Below are 16,152 nucleotides of genomic sequence, written 5' to 3'. Positions count from 1 at the left end.
GCAAATAAAAATATTTTATTTTCCTCTTTCTGATTGTGTTTTTCTTCCAATTCCACCCAAGCATTGTCTTAAACATTAGTTTTATACAGGAATGGCATGGTCCTGCTTAAATGAGATTCTCAACAAAATGGTGTACTAGTGATTTATTTATGAAAAAAAATCTTACACAACAAAACATTGACATTTGTGCAAGGGTCATGTCGCAAATGTAATATCCTGGAAGAACATAAACTCTTCCTAGATATGAATATTCACTCTGTTAACAAAGCCATTGCACATAATGGCTGTAGGCTATAGTTCTGACTCTTGTGCGTTAATGTGATAATGTCTCACTGTGTAGCACGTACCAAAATTATGATCCAAAGTAAACAAGCACCCAAATTAATACATTTATTTTACTACCGTTTAGACGAAGGGTACTTCCCAAGTAATCTTTCACCAAATGTTACAGTTGCATTCGGGAAAGGATGCAATTTTACATAAAAATTAAGTGTCAGAAAATTTCAAAACTTTGACAAAATAGAAGCAAATATAAACGTGCTTACTTCTTGACATTTATGGTTCTCAATTATGTGCTTTGTCAGTGTTAACAAATAAATAATATTTACAAACCCTGGAAAAAAGTAAAAATATCCCAAACAAGCATAAATAATTTACAAAAGCATTTATAATACAGACTTAGTATAAACATCTTTGCATTTACTAAAATGGCTTTTAAAAAATAGCTGTTCACAAAAGTCCTCTATTAAAAAAAACAGCCAGGATTAAAAGAAATGACTCAACTCAGAACAATAAAATTATGTTTTGGTTACGGATACTGTTATTGTGATAAACTGTACAAGAGCCAATAAAAACAGCTTTGAAACAGAGCACATTTTGGGTCACATAGTGTAGGAATACACATACGGAAGAACCTAAGTGGTTGTACAATGAATCCTTTAAAAAATGTAGTCATAAGTACATTAGTTATAATGAAATATTCTGTGTAATTTCTGCTACCCATCCACTTATGTCGACCCTACGCGCACCTTCCAGTAAGGGAATGTACTGCATACATACAAGACACTCAGAAAACAGGAAAAATCCTACTCATGTTATCCTCTCCAGCATGTAGACATGGAAGAGCATGGAAAGTCTCATTTATGTTGAAAAGCATTCAGTGAAGATGTGATGTTTACTTTGAGATCCCCACTTGCCATCTTGATTCAGTTATCTGAGAAAACATGGAGAAAATAGTGGCTATGACTTGCATGTTTGTAATCAAGACCCACAACAAAACCGACGCTGTGTGGGAGCCTTGCAGTCCAAAGCGCTAAAAAAAAGCTTGCACATGGCGCACGGGCATCATTTTCTGCTCGTCAATGCTGGACAGAAATTTGGAAGTCCTTGAAACACATTGTACAAACACACGCACACTCACAAGGTCTTCCACAATGCATCTGGTGCATTGTACAGTACACAAAAAAGCTGACAAGCGCAAAACCTGGCATGACATTCACTTTTTTCAAATTTTGCTTTGGCCAGCGAAACAACATTGAACACACACGACGTTACCTTGTCAACCTTGCCGGCAACTCCAGCTCATCTGAATAGCAAAAGACATGTTGAGGGCTTTTGAGACTTTTCTTATATAGCATAAAAAAGAGGTTTGCAAATATCCAACATCTGCATATGCAAACATTCACACCTGCCAGTCTAAACTAAGCTCTATAAACAGTTGAAGGCTTCTTGCAAGGAAGAGAGATTGTGCAATGCCTGTTCAACCCTAATCAACTATTGTGGATTTGAACAAACTGTTTAAAAGACTTGCATTGTTGGTGAGAAAATATTGAATTCACCCAATTATCTGGGTCCGCAACAAAAGTTAATGCATTCTCAGTCCACACAAAAGCATATTCCAGTCTTTTTATGATGGAACACTCACGCACGGGCCAATTACAGACGTCGCTCTGAAATAAAGCTTTGGTGTTAAGACTTTCATTAGCATTTTTAAAACACAATCTTGAATGAACTTTTCATTCTTCAACTGTGTTTACATTGAAAAATGTGTGGAGTCAATCTCATTGTGTGGCATCATTTCAGATCATAGTTTTCCATTCCAAATGTGGATACGGAAAAAGGCCAGGCTTTTTAACAATGTAACATACAAAAACTTATGATGAATAGATTTAAACATATCATATATAATAAGCAGAACTCTTGGGGGTAATGCATAGAGGTTAATTGTGAGGATGTGATACCATTTATGGGTCATTTTCACATAATTCAGCAAATAACGGTAAAGATATGGCCCTGGACTTTCCCTTTATGTGTTACAAAGTTATAAAAATTAATTACTACTGCTTTGTTTGCCACATATTATACTACATTTGGCACCAATTTTAAGAGAAATCTATTTGAGACACAAATACATTGAGAGCCAGTTTATGTTGAATTTGTCCACTCCGTTAGATGTCCAGAATCTAGTGTCACAGTTTATAGGAATGAAAAGTCGGGTTATGATTTATTTGTTTGTCTCTATTTAGAATGTGTTGTTTAGATTTGTTTCAATAGTATTTTCACTCAAGTTGTCTTTGAGAAAAATGCAAAAGAATTGCAACTGCAAACAGTTTTACTGATGTACCTTTCATATCAGTTAGTGTGTCTTTACCGTTATCACATGAGAAATACACCAAAAAATTCACAGTAAATACACCAGGTGGCTGGTGTGGGAGAAGTACCAGGATGTTGTCAGCCATATTGTCAACGCCAGCTAAGCAGAAGCCATGAGAATGAAACTAAAACCAAGGTAAGGACCATACCTGTGAAATGTCGTAACAATTCCATGTCTTTACCGATGTCCTAAAAACTTGGTGAACATAATTACTTTGCTTTTTAATGAACTGGGCATGGTGTATGCATGCAGAACACTATCATTTACTGAGTGCCAAGAAATACCATCTACCAATGTCAAAGGCTGAGGTGGAATGTTGTGTCTTTACCGTTAATAAATTTTGTCTTTACCGTTATTAAAAGGTGTATACAATAGATATGTAGAGATGAAATACATATTTTTAAATATACAACAGATATGTAGAGATGACGCTAACATGTTATGCTATGTTTATGTGTATACTAATTCCTGCTTTGATTTGTAAAATTTCCAGAACATGAATCCATTTAAGAAAAAAGGCGGTAAGCCACCTGCGAAAAAATCTAATGCTGCAGCGATGCGCAAATGCAGGGAGAAGATTAAAAATGACCCTGGAGCCTATCACAAATATTTAGAGAAAGAAAGGGAACGATATCAGAAAAGAAAGGCACAAGGAAAGATTCCAAATATTCACCCATATTTTTTAAATTTTAATTAATTATGTTTTCATTAAAGTTCCAGCTAAGATATTTCCAGGCAGTGCTAGTGTTGCTAATTAGAGATAATCAGAATGCTTGAATTGCATTTTGTAAATTATTCATTTTCTGAAAGTGTCTTTACCGTTATTTGCTGAATTATGTGAAAATGACCCTTATAACGTGTGGTAAATTCACACAAACCTTTAAATGGAAGTGAAAAATAGTGGCTTTCTACAAGTTATGAAAATGTAAATGTGTCCATATAACAATTAGAGATATATATAAAGATGGTTTCTACTAACCTCTGCACTCATACTTGAGGTCGGAGAAGAAGACCAGTTCTTGTGAAAAGACAAACAATCCTAACCTTCCGCCAGCAAATGTCTTGTCATAAACTGGTCCTGAGTCAGCCATGATTTGTTTACCCTCGTATACAACAACCCTGCAAACAATGTGACAAACATATAGACTCTTTTTTTAAATGTAAATTTGCAAGTGTAACAACAAACAATACAAGAGTTGTATGGGAAAGGTATTATTTCAGAAATGTTAATTTCTGTGAAATGTTAATATCAGTTAGTAAATTAAGTGTTTTAAGTGTCTACTATATGCATCTTTTTTTTTAAAGGAAATAACTTGGTGAATATTTTACCTGATGAAACCAGTTTTTGGTCTATGGATGAGGTGCCACCTGTAAGCTGTGTAATCTTTCCAGCCGATGTTTTTGGGGTCGTGCCAAAGAGTGCGTACCTATATTGAATTAATAATATGAAAATAAATGCCCGAGTTTTTAAAGTAGATGTGAACCATTTGTTAAAATGTAGGTTACCTCTCCAGGAGTGTTGCCCGTGTGCCACAAAGCGTTCCTGAGGTGTTCTCCAGTGCCAGTGGTCGAGTTGACCACTTTAAGTGACACACCAGAGATGCCAAATGCCTTGGATGGCTGGTCCTCCCAGTATGTTTGCGTGATCTGCTTCCACATCACTACATAAAAACGCCCGCTGGACTGGTAGCCAAAAACGAAGCCGGCATAGTCGTCGTCCCTGTCTGTGTTCACGTACATTGTGCCACTGAAGTCCACGGCACTGAATTCATCAAAACCTGTTCGGTGGGAAAAACATGACCTTTCGCACATCATACTACATTGACTAGAAGCTTATTTTACTGAGTGATGCTCACCCACGGCGATGCCTGGGTCAGAGTTGGCAGTTTGTACCAGCTCTTTGCCTTGATGCCTCACCACCCAGTTGGGGTCAATTTGAGTGGTTCCTTTCGGATCCAAGTGTACCATCTGGAACTTCCTAAAGTCTGTGATACTAATGGCATTGTTCTCTGGGCACACGTCGAGGATATCTGGGATATTGTCATTATCAAAATCGTCTTTGCAAGCATCACCTCGTCCATCACCTGGTAAAGAAAGACACAGAAAGACAAGCTTGACCTCATTTGCACTGGAACTAATTTTAATCATTGTGTTAATAATGTATGTATGCATAGATTTAAAAAAAAACACTTTAGAGGCTACTTCCTTGGTGAAGGTCACTGACCTACTGACAAAAGGATAAATTTCTGAGTTGTACGTAATGAAGTGTACAATGACAATGACAGAAGATGAAGCAGCCATCTTTTGTCATGGTGCGATAATGATCACTGATGATATCCCAGTTCCACTTGAGCCCGACAGCAGGCTTGGAAGTCCCAGTGGAAATGTTGCCGTGAGTCATGAAGGCCTCAGCATGGAAGTAGCTCGCTGGTTTCTGTCATCATGTTTGTTATGGCACACAAAGCTACACTTCTGTCAAATAAACAATATCTGACAAGCTGTGAAGCGAGTGAATGCATCGGTGACCAGGGCTTTCCTTCGCAGCAGTCTGTTTCCAGTTAGGCACAGCTGTATAAACTCCAGGTAACCCTGTGCAATTTGGGTACAGCAAACTAATCAAGAGCTAAGCTAAAACAAATAAAAGCTTAACCAGCTGACGTGTGCCCTTTTGGGCCGCTCACTCAAGTCAGGTGGAATGACATCAACCATGCCAACACCGATCTCTACACTTTCCACTGTCTCATTTGATACACGACATCAGAAAAACTTGAACATCAGATGGGTGAGAGAGGCATCATCACAAGTGTGATTGTTGTGTGCAGATGCAACTGTCTGTTTGCACCCAAATTTTGTTCGGTATCTACCATAGTTTCTTTAATTGTTCTAAATATGGATGTCAAAAATGAGATTTTTCCATTCAACTCCCTGAAACTGTGTAACTGAACATTACACATCAGTATATAATTAACTAGATCCACAGATAATCACTTGTGACTGCAGTACTTTGCCATGGAAAAACATAGATACTCTACTCATCAGCAGATTTTGGTGGTGATGTATTTATTGTTTGTAATTTTGATTAAATATCTGTTTCCACAGCATTTTTTCTTCCTCTTTATTATTTGGGCTGATGGCAACCAGTTTGTATTGCAAATTATCGATGACTATGCTTTACCCATGTTGTTAATTAAATTGGAAAATAAAATTGGCATGCATAAAAAGCTGATTTACTGCTCAAGAGTATTTTTTAGTGTGCCTTGCGTTCTAAAAAAAAAGGAACGTTAGGTAATAAATTTGATGTTTTACCTTTTTGTGGGGGACAAAATTTGACTTTGGTAAGACTTTTGCAATCTATTATGTTGCAATTGCGCTGCAATTTCATATGATTTTAACATTATGCACATTGGATGGAACAAAATAAGAAAAAAATGTATGGAACTCACCATCAGAGTCCAGCTGGTCTGCGTTGGGGGTCAGCCTACAATTGTCCTTCTCATCAGGTACGCCGTCATTATCATCATCAAAATCACATGCGTCTCCTTTGCCATCTTTGTCGTGGTCGGCCTGGTTGGCGTTGGCCACATAGGGACAGTTGTCCTGGTTGTTCTGATGACCGTCTTCGTCGATATCCTGGTTATTGTCACATTGATCTCCCACTAAGTCGTTATCTATGTCCAACTGTTGGGACAACATAGAGGATTAGGTGTTTGATGGCGTTTGGCACCTTTCAGGTGAAGTTTATTACCATACCTGCATAGGATTGTGCAGCAGGGGGCAGTTATCACACTGGTCACCAACTCCATCCATGTCTGTGTCCTTCTGATCAGTATTGTATACAAGTGGACAGTTGTCATTCTCATTTAGGATTTCTATGGAAAACCAATATGGATGGTGGGTGGAAGATTCAACAGTGGCAGCTCAATAATCATCACAGCTTCAAGGTTAATTTACCATCTCCGTCAATGTCAATAGCACAGGCGTCCCCTTCCCCGTTGTGGTCCGTGTCAATCTGGTTAGGATTGTGCTCATAAGGACAATTATCACAGCGGTCACCGACTTCATCCTTATCAAAGTCAAACTGGCGAGGGTTGTAAAGAAGGGCGCAATTGTCCTGAGGTTGAAAAGCACGTGTTAGATGATTCTGCAGGTCTGAAGGAAGTATAAAGGAATGTAATTATGTCAAAAACATCTCACACCCTCTCATCCAGGATTCCGTCATTGTCGTCATCCTTATCACAAGCATCTCCCTGGCCGTCTTTGTCAAAGTCTTCTTGTCCAGAATTGGGGAGACTGGGGCAGTTGTCCTGAAATATCAGAAGAGACCCTTCAAATTACTAAGTGGTGTCAATGCATAATTATGTAAGCAAACGAAATCAAACAGCATACCTTCTTGCAATGGTAAGTTGCATTGGCTCCACACACAAGGTTTTTATTGGGCCAACCATCGAGGTCTGAGTCCTCCCCGCAGATATAGCCATCACCAGCATATCCGGTGCGACACTCACATTTATACATGGGATCGCTGAAATGGCTGAGGTATATACATTCAGCTGATCTGTGGCAGTTGTGGGTCTTGTCCTTGCAGGGATTCTCTGGCTCACACACCTGTATTAGAAGTAAATGGGGTTGAGCCTTGGAATGGTCTTAAGATTGTTATTGTTATATCTAGAAAGATCCTTCCAAAATAAGGGCAGCTCTCAGTGGCTGAGAAATACATTTTGGACAAAGTACTTCCAAGTGTTGCTGATTTGATAGAATCCTACTTAATGCATCACACATCCCACTGTGGCTCACCACTGCGTCATAAGGTACTCACAGCTGCCACTCATTACTGGCGGACCAAAATATGACTTGGCTTTAAAATCTACTCCATGAGCTCAAAGAGTAGAAAGTGGCAGCGAGAGCAAGCCTTTGATCAAAAACTCTGAAATGGAACCGTTCACTGCCAGCGGTGAGACAATTCCAGTGTCCCCAAATCAAATAACTCTGCGACCAGGGCATTGCAATTTAGATGAGTGACTACAAAGGCCAGTAAAGAGGTAAGAATTAGTTTTTGTCCAAGGTGGAGTGTAATTATGCACCCCTTTAAATGTGAATAAATTGTTGGCCCCTGTTCCATGGGTGTACGGTATCAATTAATGTCAAGACTACCGACACCATGCTATTTGATGAAATAATCAAAATACTACTAGGTTTTTTTAAAACTTCAGAGTAACCGTTTAAAAATTGCATATTGAATAAAAGTCTTGTAGCTTAATCATAATAGATGGGATACTGCTACTATACATTGTGAAGCCATATATACTACCTGCTACCATTTTATACCACTTTGCGGCAAGATTGTTACCTTACCTGCTTGTTTTCCTTAGCTTCCTCCACTCCCATTCCAAATGGTTGCGTACCCGTGTAGCGTTTAGGGCAGGGCAGGCAATGGAACCCTGGATCGGTATTGATGCAGCGTTGCAGCCCGCCCACGTTGAAGCAAATGTCAGACACCATATCACACTGGAAAAAAAGAAATAGAAACAGTAATTAATACAATGGTTGGTCTTAAACATACATCCCACTTAATTGCAAAGGTCATAGCACAAAGAACATTTGCCTCATTGATGTCTTCACAGTGGGTGCCATTTCCACGGAAGCCGGCTGGGCATGGCCCACACTCCCAGGAGCCATCTGGAGAACTGCTGCAGTCCACCCCTCCAAAGCATGGGTTGGACAGACAGCCATCTATAAGGTAAATTTGAGATTTGAATCAGAATAATAGTCTAGAAGAAATTATATAAACAAGACCTTACCGACAGGACAGTCTTTTTTGTCACACGTGTCACTGTCGTGGACCTCTCCGACGCACTTCCTGCCGCCATACTGAGGATAAGGACTGTTGCATTCACGTTTCCTACTTTTGATTCCACCACCACATGTTGCTGAGCAGGTTGCCCACGGAGACCAAGGTCCCCAACCTCCATCAACTAATAAAACATGGATTTTGTGTTAGAGGGTAGAACTCAGAAGTATAATTTGCAGTATTTGCCCACAATAGGCTTGAAAAGGAAGGTTCCAAAGCTTTTTGGGGTGTTCTGTATCAGTGCATATATAACTGGAAAAATGTGGATTAAATTGCTTAAGTGAAAAAAATAAACATAAGGTCCATTGAGTCAGAGGCCATGGACTTAAAACTACAACAAAGAGATTGAGATCCAAATTTCCAAAACAAAAGTTTATATAATATGCAAGGAGGTAGCACTGTTGCAACACTCACTTGGACATGGCTCTGCAGTGCAGCGTTGAGTCTCTCGACCATTGCCTTCACAGTCTTTTCCGCCGAGCTGAGGCATGGGGGCATTACAGTGTCGTATTCTGGTGATCTGGCCATCTCCACAGGACACTGAGCAGGACGACCAAGGCGACCACAAGCTCCATCCACCATCCTGGCGAACTAAAACATCAAACATATGACGCAAGCAGAAGTTTTACATATTAACTTCCAAGATTTTCACTGTATAAAACAAAAAGAAAGCTGTCTAATCCACCAGCATTTAAACAAAATGGGAACCACGTTTTCCTCAAGGAAATGCAGTATTATATGATGTTGGAGGTTGTGGCTCACATTCTAAGATGCTCCAAGGTTCTTGTGCCAGTGTTTACATCACAATGTGTAAGCTATTGTCAAGCAGTGAGATTCATTCAGCCACTCACGCTAACAGAATGTAATGTTACACTCAACTAATACAGGATGATTCCTCAATCTCTTAATTATGAGCAAAAATCCTCAAATACTTATATTTCATTAATTTATTTCTGTTATGCTTATCCTGACAAGGGTAACTGGTGTGACTATTCCAGCCAATATTGGGCAGTTGCCTAGGGACACCCTGAATTGGTTGCCAGCCAATTACAGGGCACTATGCAACACTCACCCAAGGAAAGTTTAGAGCGCTCCATCAGCCTAACAGGCATGTTTTTGGGAGGTGTTGAGGAAACCGGAGAACCCGGAGAAAAAAATAACATACAGGAGAACAGGAAGATCGGGGCCCACTAGAGGTTTAACCCACAATCACAGAACTGTGAGGCAGGTGGTCAAACCACTCTCCACCTTGCTGCCTTATCTGGTGACAATGTATTCCTTTAGAATTTTACAATACACTCTTAAAGGTATTATTACACTTTGTAACAGACTGTACAATTGTGATCATTTACCAATGCCATAATAATAAAGTAAATTGTAATTAACATATATTTCATAAATATCAGGAAGGTCTGAACCTACCAAGGATTAACCCTCAATCTCAGTACTGTGAAGCAGACAGGCTAACAACTTGGAAATTGTAACAAACAATTGTAGGTGATTTGATTAGTAGTCTTTGGAGGTGAATTTTCACAAATATACATTACAACACTCACAATTTGTGGCCAGAGGTAAAACACATACAATTGTAAGAAATATTCATATTCTCACCACGACTGTCACATTTTCCTGGGGTGCACTTGCGAGTTTGAATCGAAGGTCCTGTACAGGGGTTGCTGGTTGCATCACAAGACCGTCCCCTCTGTTGAGTTCCTGTCCCGCAAGTGACTGTGCACTCTGTCCACTCAGACCACGGGGACCAGCCATGCTCACTGCCTTCAGCTGAATCATTTAAAAGCAAAACTCCAATAAAGAAAGGCACTTTTAATTTTCATGAATGTATTACTTAAACCATGTAAAGACCCTTTCCCCAAACAATCATTTCAACAAATCAGGATTATGGAAAAAACATGGAAATGTATTTGCGTGATAAAACAAAATGTTTCTATCATACGTTTTAGAAGATTCTGATACCATGTCTTAATTGAAAGACAAATTCTACAGGAAACCAAGTCCGATTGAATGCTTGTTACTTTACTGGTATGCAAAATGGGGTCTTGATTCAAGCCAATAGTTGATGCTGAGTACTTACGCAGACACATTGGACAACACTCGCCATCAACAAATGTAGGGCTCGCACAGGCCACAGCGGGGCAGGTAATTTGGTGACAGACAACCTTCGACTCCTGTAATCAAGAAAATGTGAAATTGATGCCAAATCACTGTCATTTAAAGCAACAATGTCATGTACCATGTTCTCACACGGCAGTATAAAACATTTGTTTGGGAGGTTTTTGTAATGCCACCTTAACCTACCAGCTCTATTTATTATTGTACTTTGTAACAGTATTTTGGTTATGCCGATCATTTTTGAAGTGCAGTGTGGTTTCAATTTTTTTTATATTGTTGATATAGGTGCTGTGTAAGTACATGGACCTCAGAGATCTGCAGTCACTCTAATTTTTCTAGTTTTCTATTTCTAGAAAATAACCCATTTTGAGCATAACATAGTGCTTATGTTTTTTCAAATAATTTTCTACTGGGTCCCGGTGAAATGAAGTTATTTCATTTGAGTTGTCCCTACCTGACAAGTACATTTGGTGCAGCTGTCTACAACCCAGTCTTCGTTGTCATCGAACAGTCGGCCATCTTGCCAACACATGTTCTTCTCTTTGGTGTTCTTCATCTTTCCTAGGGCCTCCTTCATGACAGTGTTCTCTTCTGTCTGACATGCAACACAGATGAGTTTAAATTTAGAATTGTCACAGAATTGCTCACTGAAGGCTTGCCATGTTTCATTATGGTAGCCACCTGCAATTGTGTTAAGCAATCGGTAATAGTCCCACACGATTAACAATTCTTGCATCAGAAAACCATCAACCAAAATGGAACTTACTCAGAGAGAACTCTACCCACTACCTTATCTAAAAGCTTAAATGAAAGGTAAAAAGACCGCAGAGCAATGATTGATGAGAAAATGTAAATACTTGTTCAAATGATTGTAATTAATAAACAGTGAAACTGTTCAAAAATTTTCATTGTAACCTCCAACCCAATGGGAGAGCAGGAAGTCTGTGGCTGGACTCCCGCACACTTGGCGAGTGTCAGTCGATAAACTGCTGCCAACATTTTGTGTCTGTATGCTGAAGGGGGGAGTCAGTAGCGTGCGGTGTTAGAATCTAAGACACCACTCGGTCTGGAAGAGCCTCAGGGACCCTTCTCATCTCAGCCATTTTTTTTCCAAGCTTTATGCCCAGACTCTAGTATTGATGGGAGGCTCTCAAAGGAAACACGTGGGCTGTTCAAACACAGGCAGACATAAGACTGGACCTCAACACTGCCAGGGGAACACTTCCTATATCCACATGTAGCTTGTCACAAAATGTTTCTGACAGACACTCAATGCCACAGGTCGCAGTATTCTTGTGGGTTGCACTACCTCGAATTGCATTAAAAAGCCCTTTGGTCAGTCTCTGTTTTTAAACCAATATGGGTTAGCTCATGACTTTTGACCTTCTAAAATAACAGGACATTGTCGTCTTCCTCCGTTTACTCACTGGATTCTTTCCTTCAGATTACACATACTCATCAATATATCATTCAGAGAAGAATCTGGCAACAACACTCGATCCTTTGATACTTACCACTTTTTGCAAGCCTTCAATGAGGTTACTGACAACCACTCGGAGGCCATTGAGCTCCTGGAACATGGTGCTGAGCTCCTCACAGGAGCGTTCACACATGTCTGAGCCCACATCAACTCTTTTCTGGCCTATGATGTTGGTGGTGATGGAAGGACTCACGTCTACAATCTCCGGGCTTTCGCTCACGATATTGCCATCATCTGGACGAGAAAAAACAGAGAGATGGAAAACAGAAGTACACTGATCATGGAACACCAGGATTTCCCAATTTTGTTGAACCCATGTACAGAAATTGCGACAGCGTGCATATTAAAGTGTTTATTGTGTTCTCAAAAACAGATGCTCCGTCAGATCTGAAAGACAGTTAATCTTTCCACGGCATGATGACAGTGAGGTTAGTTGAGGGAGCAAGGGGGGAGAGGGTGGGGTAAACCAAAAGGGCAGGAGAGAGCTCCGAAAAGAGGGTGTTCTCGTCTGTGATGAGAAAACCATGTTTGTCATAAATCTCAGCCAAGTAAATAGTAATATCACAACAGTTTAACATGGTGTAACCAATATATTCGACAAGGAAAGGACACTTAGGAACTACTGTAAAATACTGCATTGTCTGTATGTCTAGAGGCCACTATGGTGAGATGTGATTGCACCTAACTGAATTTCTTCATGGATTCTCAGTAGCAGAAAGGCCACAGATGGCATACATGATTATGACATCTTGACAGTGCAATGAGCCGCAGGACAGTTTAAGCTTTTACTTCCATCCCGTTCAGGATTGTTTTTCTTCTTAAAGCCACAAAACTGGAGTTATGACATGACGACTTGAATGCAGGACTGAAAAAGCAAATCTGCAAATGTTTTAGATCAAGTATATAAATTAGCAGGGCGAGCATCTCTAAATGAAGAAATCACCCAAAATAGCCCTACGACAAATCGGTCCACGCTAAAATGTTGTGTTTTCCTTTCTGGTTGGTCTGCTGAATTCATTCAAATCTTTTGAGGGCTTCATGCTGTGCGTCGATGACGAAAGCATTCACACAGCATTCCCTCCCTCGACACACACACATACGCTGCATTTTTTCCCCTCCGGCCACCAATGATGAGTTTGTCACATTTTTTCCCCTCTCTCCGTTTAAACAGACATTTTTGGAAGACAAAGACTAAAAATGAATTCTGCCTGTGGCAACTGTCATGTGAAGCACGGCTCATATGGATTCACTCCAACCGTATCCTCATCAGGTGACCAGCAACAATGATTAGATACATATTTAGTCTTTTTGAGCAACTGAAGATCAGCAGCTTCTATACCTCAAGAGAGCTTTGATTGAGTTGAGCAACGCAAACCTAATCAGCCAACGTTGTGACTTCACAGCGTGTGCGTGCGTGAGCGCAGCTGCAAGTCGAGGCTAACGCCATACTGTGGTATTCCCTTTCCCAGGGCTGTATTAAGGAACTTTGCAGTGGAAATAATACTGTGTGCGTGCATTTTTGCAGGCTTCATCAACTTGAGCCATTGAATCCTTCTTTTCTTGGAAGTAAAATGGGAAATCTTGCCGCACATCTAATCTGCAATTTCGCTGACCCACTTTAAAAACAAAGTTTAACAGTGAGTCAGCTGAGCACATGCATTGAAAATGTTGTTGTGGGAAGTGCGGTTCTGAACTAACCCTGGACAGGCACACGTGAGAGACTGCTTCCCATGTGCAAATAGAATTGTTTCTTGCAACTCTCGCCTTCTCAAGGTCACATAATAGAAACCATTATAGAATAAACGCCAACTATAAATATATAAGAGTAAATGATGAGGGTTAAAATAAATGAATTTAAGGAGAAATGTTTACCTTGTTTTGAAACTTCGCAGTCTCGACTCAACAGGACATCCTCGATTGTGGTATCAAAGATGAATCGTACATTCTGCAGAAGACCCTGTTTTGTAAGACAGAAATAATTATCGATCTAAATTTAAAAAGAGGGAGGGGTTTCAGTTTATATTTTCTGTCGCTCATTCTTTTTTTTCTTCATTAATTTATTTCATTTCAGAAGATAATGCCCACGATATTTAGAAGATCAGCCAACACATAGTTCTATTAGTAATTTCATATCTAGCCGTAAACTCCATATCATTTCTACTTTGAGTGTTGGAATAAATACTATGAATATAAACTGTAAATTAATAGAAGAATATATTTGAATATTTTTTTTCTTTGAAATTTCTCTACTTTTAGAAGTTCATGCATATAGCATTAGGGAAATTGGGGTTAAACAATTTCAAATTGTTCCCTTTTTTAAATAAAGGTTATAGCATGCAAGTTAAAAAAAAAGAGGACTTGAGTGAGGAGGATACTGTTATGTTTACTGATATACTGATATGTTTAGGATCATAGCAAATTGCTCAAGGGCAATCCGACAACATCTTAACCTTTCAATTTCAGATTTTCTCTTTGTGTTATAGGGTGGGAGCCAGCAAGATTGTTTAAAGTTTCTCACATATATTAAACCGAGAGGCATCATTCGGGCACTCTACATTCACCCATTCGTGCACGGAAAGTGCCAATTTTGACTCTAAATGTGGAACAATAAGCTGCTCTGGAATGTACAAATTGTAACTATTGGATAAAAAGCAACTTAACCCATAATTCCAAATCAAAAGAAGCAGGGCTTGTGAGGCCTGACTCACCCTGAAGTGGTTCTCCCGAATGGCTCCTTTGGCAACATACATGTGACTACCCTCGGCCTGCAGGTTCTCGTAGAAAGGCTCGTCCAGGATGACGCTGTCCACCAGGTTGCAACCAACATACAAGTTGGCGTTCTCCCCGTGGACCTGCAGCGTGATGTTCTTCCATTGGGAGTCAGACAGGTCCACGTCTTCAAACGAGACGATGTTCTGGGCACCTTCCAACCAGTAGACCAGGTCCAAGGAGTTGGCGCGTCCATTGGACACGATCTCAAATTGACGCTGTCCGTCGGGACCCTCAAAGCCCAGCAAGGTACCCCGAGAGCTGCGATCCTGCCGAATACTGGCCACGAACACGAAGCCCTCGTTGTTTTGGATCTGACGAATGATTTGCCCCAGAATGGCTGGGCTGACTGGGGGCAGGTGGTCGAAGCGGATGAAGCGGTATGCGGGGGCATCGGAGTTTTGACCTCGGAACTGTTTGGCCCCCAGTGTCTTGCGGCTTATGCGACTAACTTCGAACAAGTCGAAGGAGGTGTCGTCCTCCTGCTCGCCATCTAAGCATTCGAAACACACTTTGGTTGAAAAAGTTTTACTTTTCATGAACTGCTTAATAAAAAAATGATGTGATTACCTTGCGCGAAGGTGTGAAGGAAGAGGAAGGAGAATGGTAGTAAGTATCTGAGTATCATATTGCCTTTCAACACAACAAACATTTCCTCATTAGTTTGCGACCTTAACAAGTTTCAACAATATGAATTACACAGGGTTATAAAGCATCCAAGTGTGATTGAAGAAAAGCATTATAACTTACCCCAAAATGTTGGATTAATCCAGCATTAAAGTACAACAAAAAATAAATAAAAAGGAAAACAGCTGGTGATATGATAAAGAAGCACCTCCAGTACAGGAGCAGGAGAGTCCCACTCCGAGTGGCTACATCCACTGAATGAAGGAACCAGACACTCCTCCAGCCTCTTATAGTGGGCCCTCGGGAAAGGAGGGGGCTGTCAATCAGATTTAGCCAATGCAACCCATTTGTGATGGGCTACTCGTAGTCAAAGTTACATAATTACCTTCAAATGGCGTCATTTGTTTTGCGTGCAGAACACCCCTCACCCCCAACACACACACACATACACAGACAAACTCACTGGCACGTGATACCTCCCTCATGCCCAACCTCATCTTGGCATTCATCGTCTCATTCATTATAACATGGAAAAAGTGCTTGAGTAATTTACAACAGTAGTTTAAAATCAAGGGTCCATGAATCAAAACATGTATGATTTTATCTACAACTGATTTGATCATATCAGCAATAAAATCCTATTTG

At 40.1% G+C, this 16,152-nt stretch overlaps 1 protein-coding gene across 1 annotated transcript; it reads right to left on the bottom strand.

Moving 5' to 3' along the window:
• Positions 1-1,550: 1,550 nt before the first annotated feature.
• thbs2a (thrombospondin 2a) lies at positions 1,551-15,607 on the bottom strand. The gene is made up of 21 exons (XM_077613435.1): positions 15,451-15,607; positions 14,820-15,373; positions 13,984-14,068; positions 12,146-12,345; positions 11,086-11,226; positions 10,594-10,687; positions 10,113-10,283; positions 8,916-9,092; positions 8,452-8,625; positions 8,256-8,383; positions 8,006-8,158; positions 7,040-7,258; positions 6,850-6,957; positions 6,605-6,764; positions 6,404-6,522; positions 6,097-6,331; positions 4,510-4,737; positions 4,160-4,431; positions 3,983-4,080; positions 3,633-3,772; positions 1,551-1,585 (listed from the first exon to the last, which is right to left on the bottom strand). The coding sequence occupies exons 1-21, from the start codon at positions 15,530-15,532 to the stop codon at positions 1,551-1,553; spliced, it is 3,573 nt and encodes a 1,190-aa protein (XP_077469561.1). The 5' UTR covers positions 15,533-15,607.
• Between the last annotated feature and the right edge of the window lie 545 nt (positions 15,608-16,152).

This window comes from Stigmatopora argus, chromosome 11, assembly GCF_051989625.1.
Source record: "Stigmatopora argus isolate UIUO_Sarg chromosome 11, RoL_Sarg_1.0, whole genome shotgun sequence".
Classification (NCBI taxonomy): Eukaryota; Metazoa; Chordata; class Actinopteri; order Syngnathiformes; family Syngnathidae; genus Stigmatopora; species Stigmatopora argus.
Note: the sequence above shows the minus strand (reverse complement) of the source record. Positions and strands in the feature narration are given on the sequence as shown.

Bases quoted from the DNA above. Each gene is read 5' to 3' on its own strand.
- thbs2a (XM_077613435.1), bottom strand. From the start codon at position 15,532: ATGTTTGTTGTGTTGAAAGGCAATATGATACTCAGATACTTACTACCA. The intron at 9,093-10,112 runs GTGAGAATATGA...TTGATGTTTTAG, and splicing joins AGGAAAATGTGACAGTCGTG to TTCGCCAGGATGGTGGATGG. The intron at 1,586-3,632 runs GTTAGTAGAAAC...TTTGCTATTCAG, and splicing joins CCTCAAGTATGAGTGCAGAG to ATGAGCTGGAGTTGCCGGCA.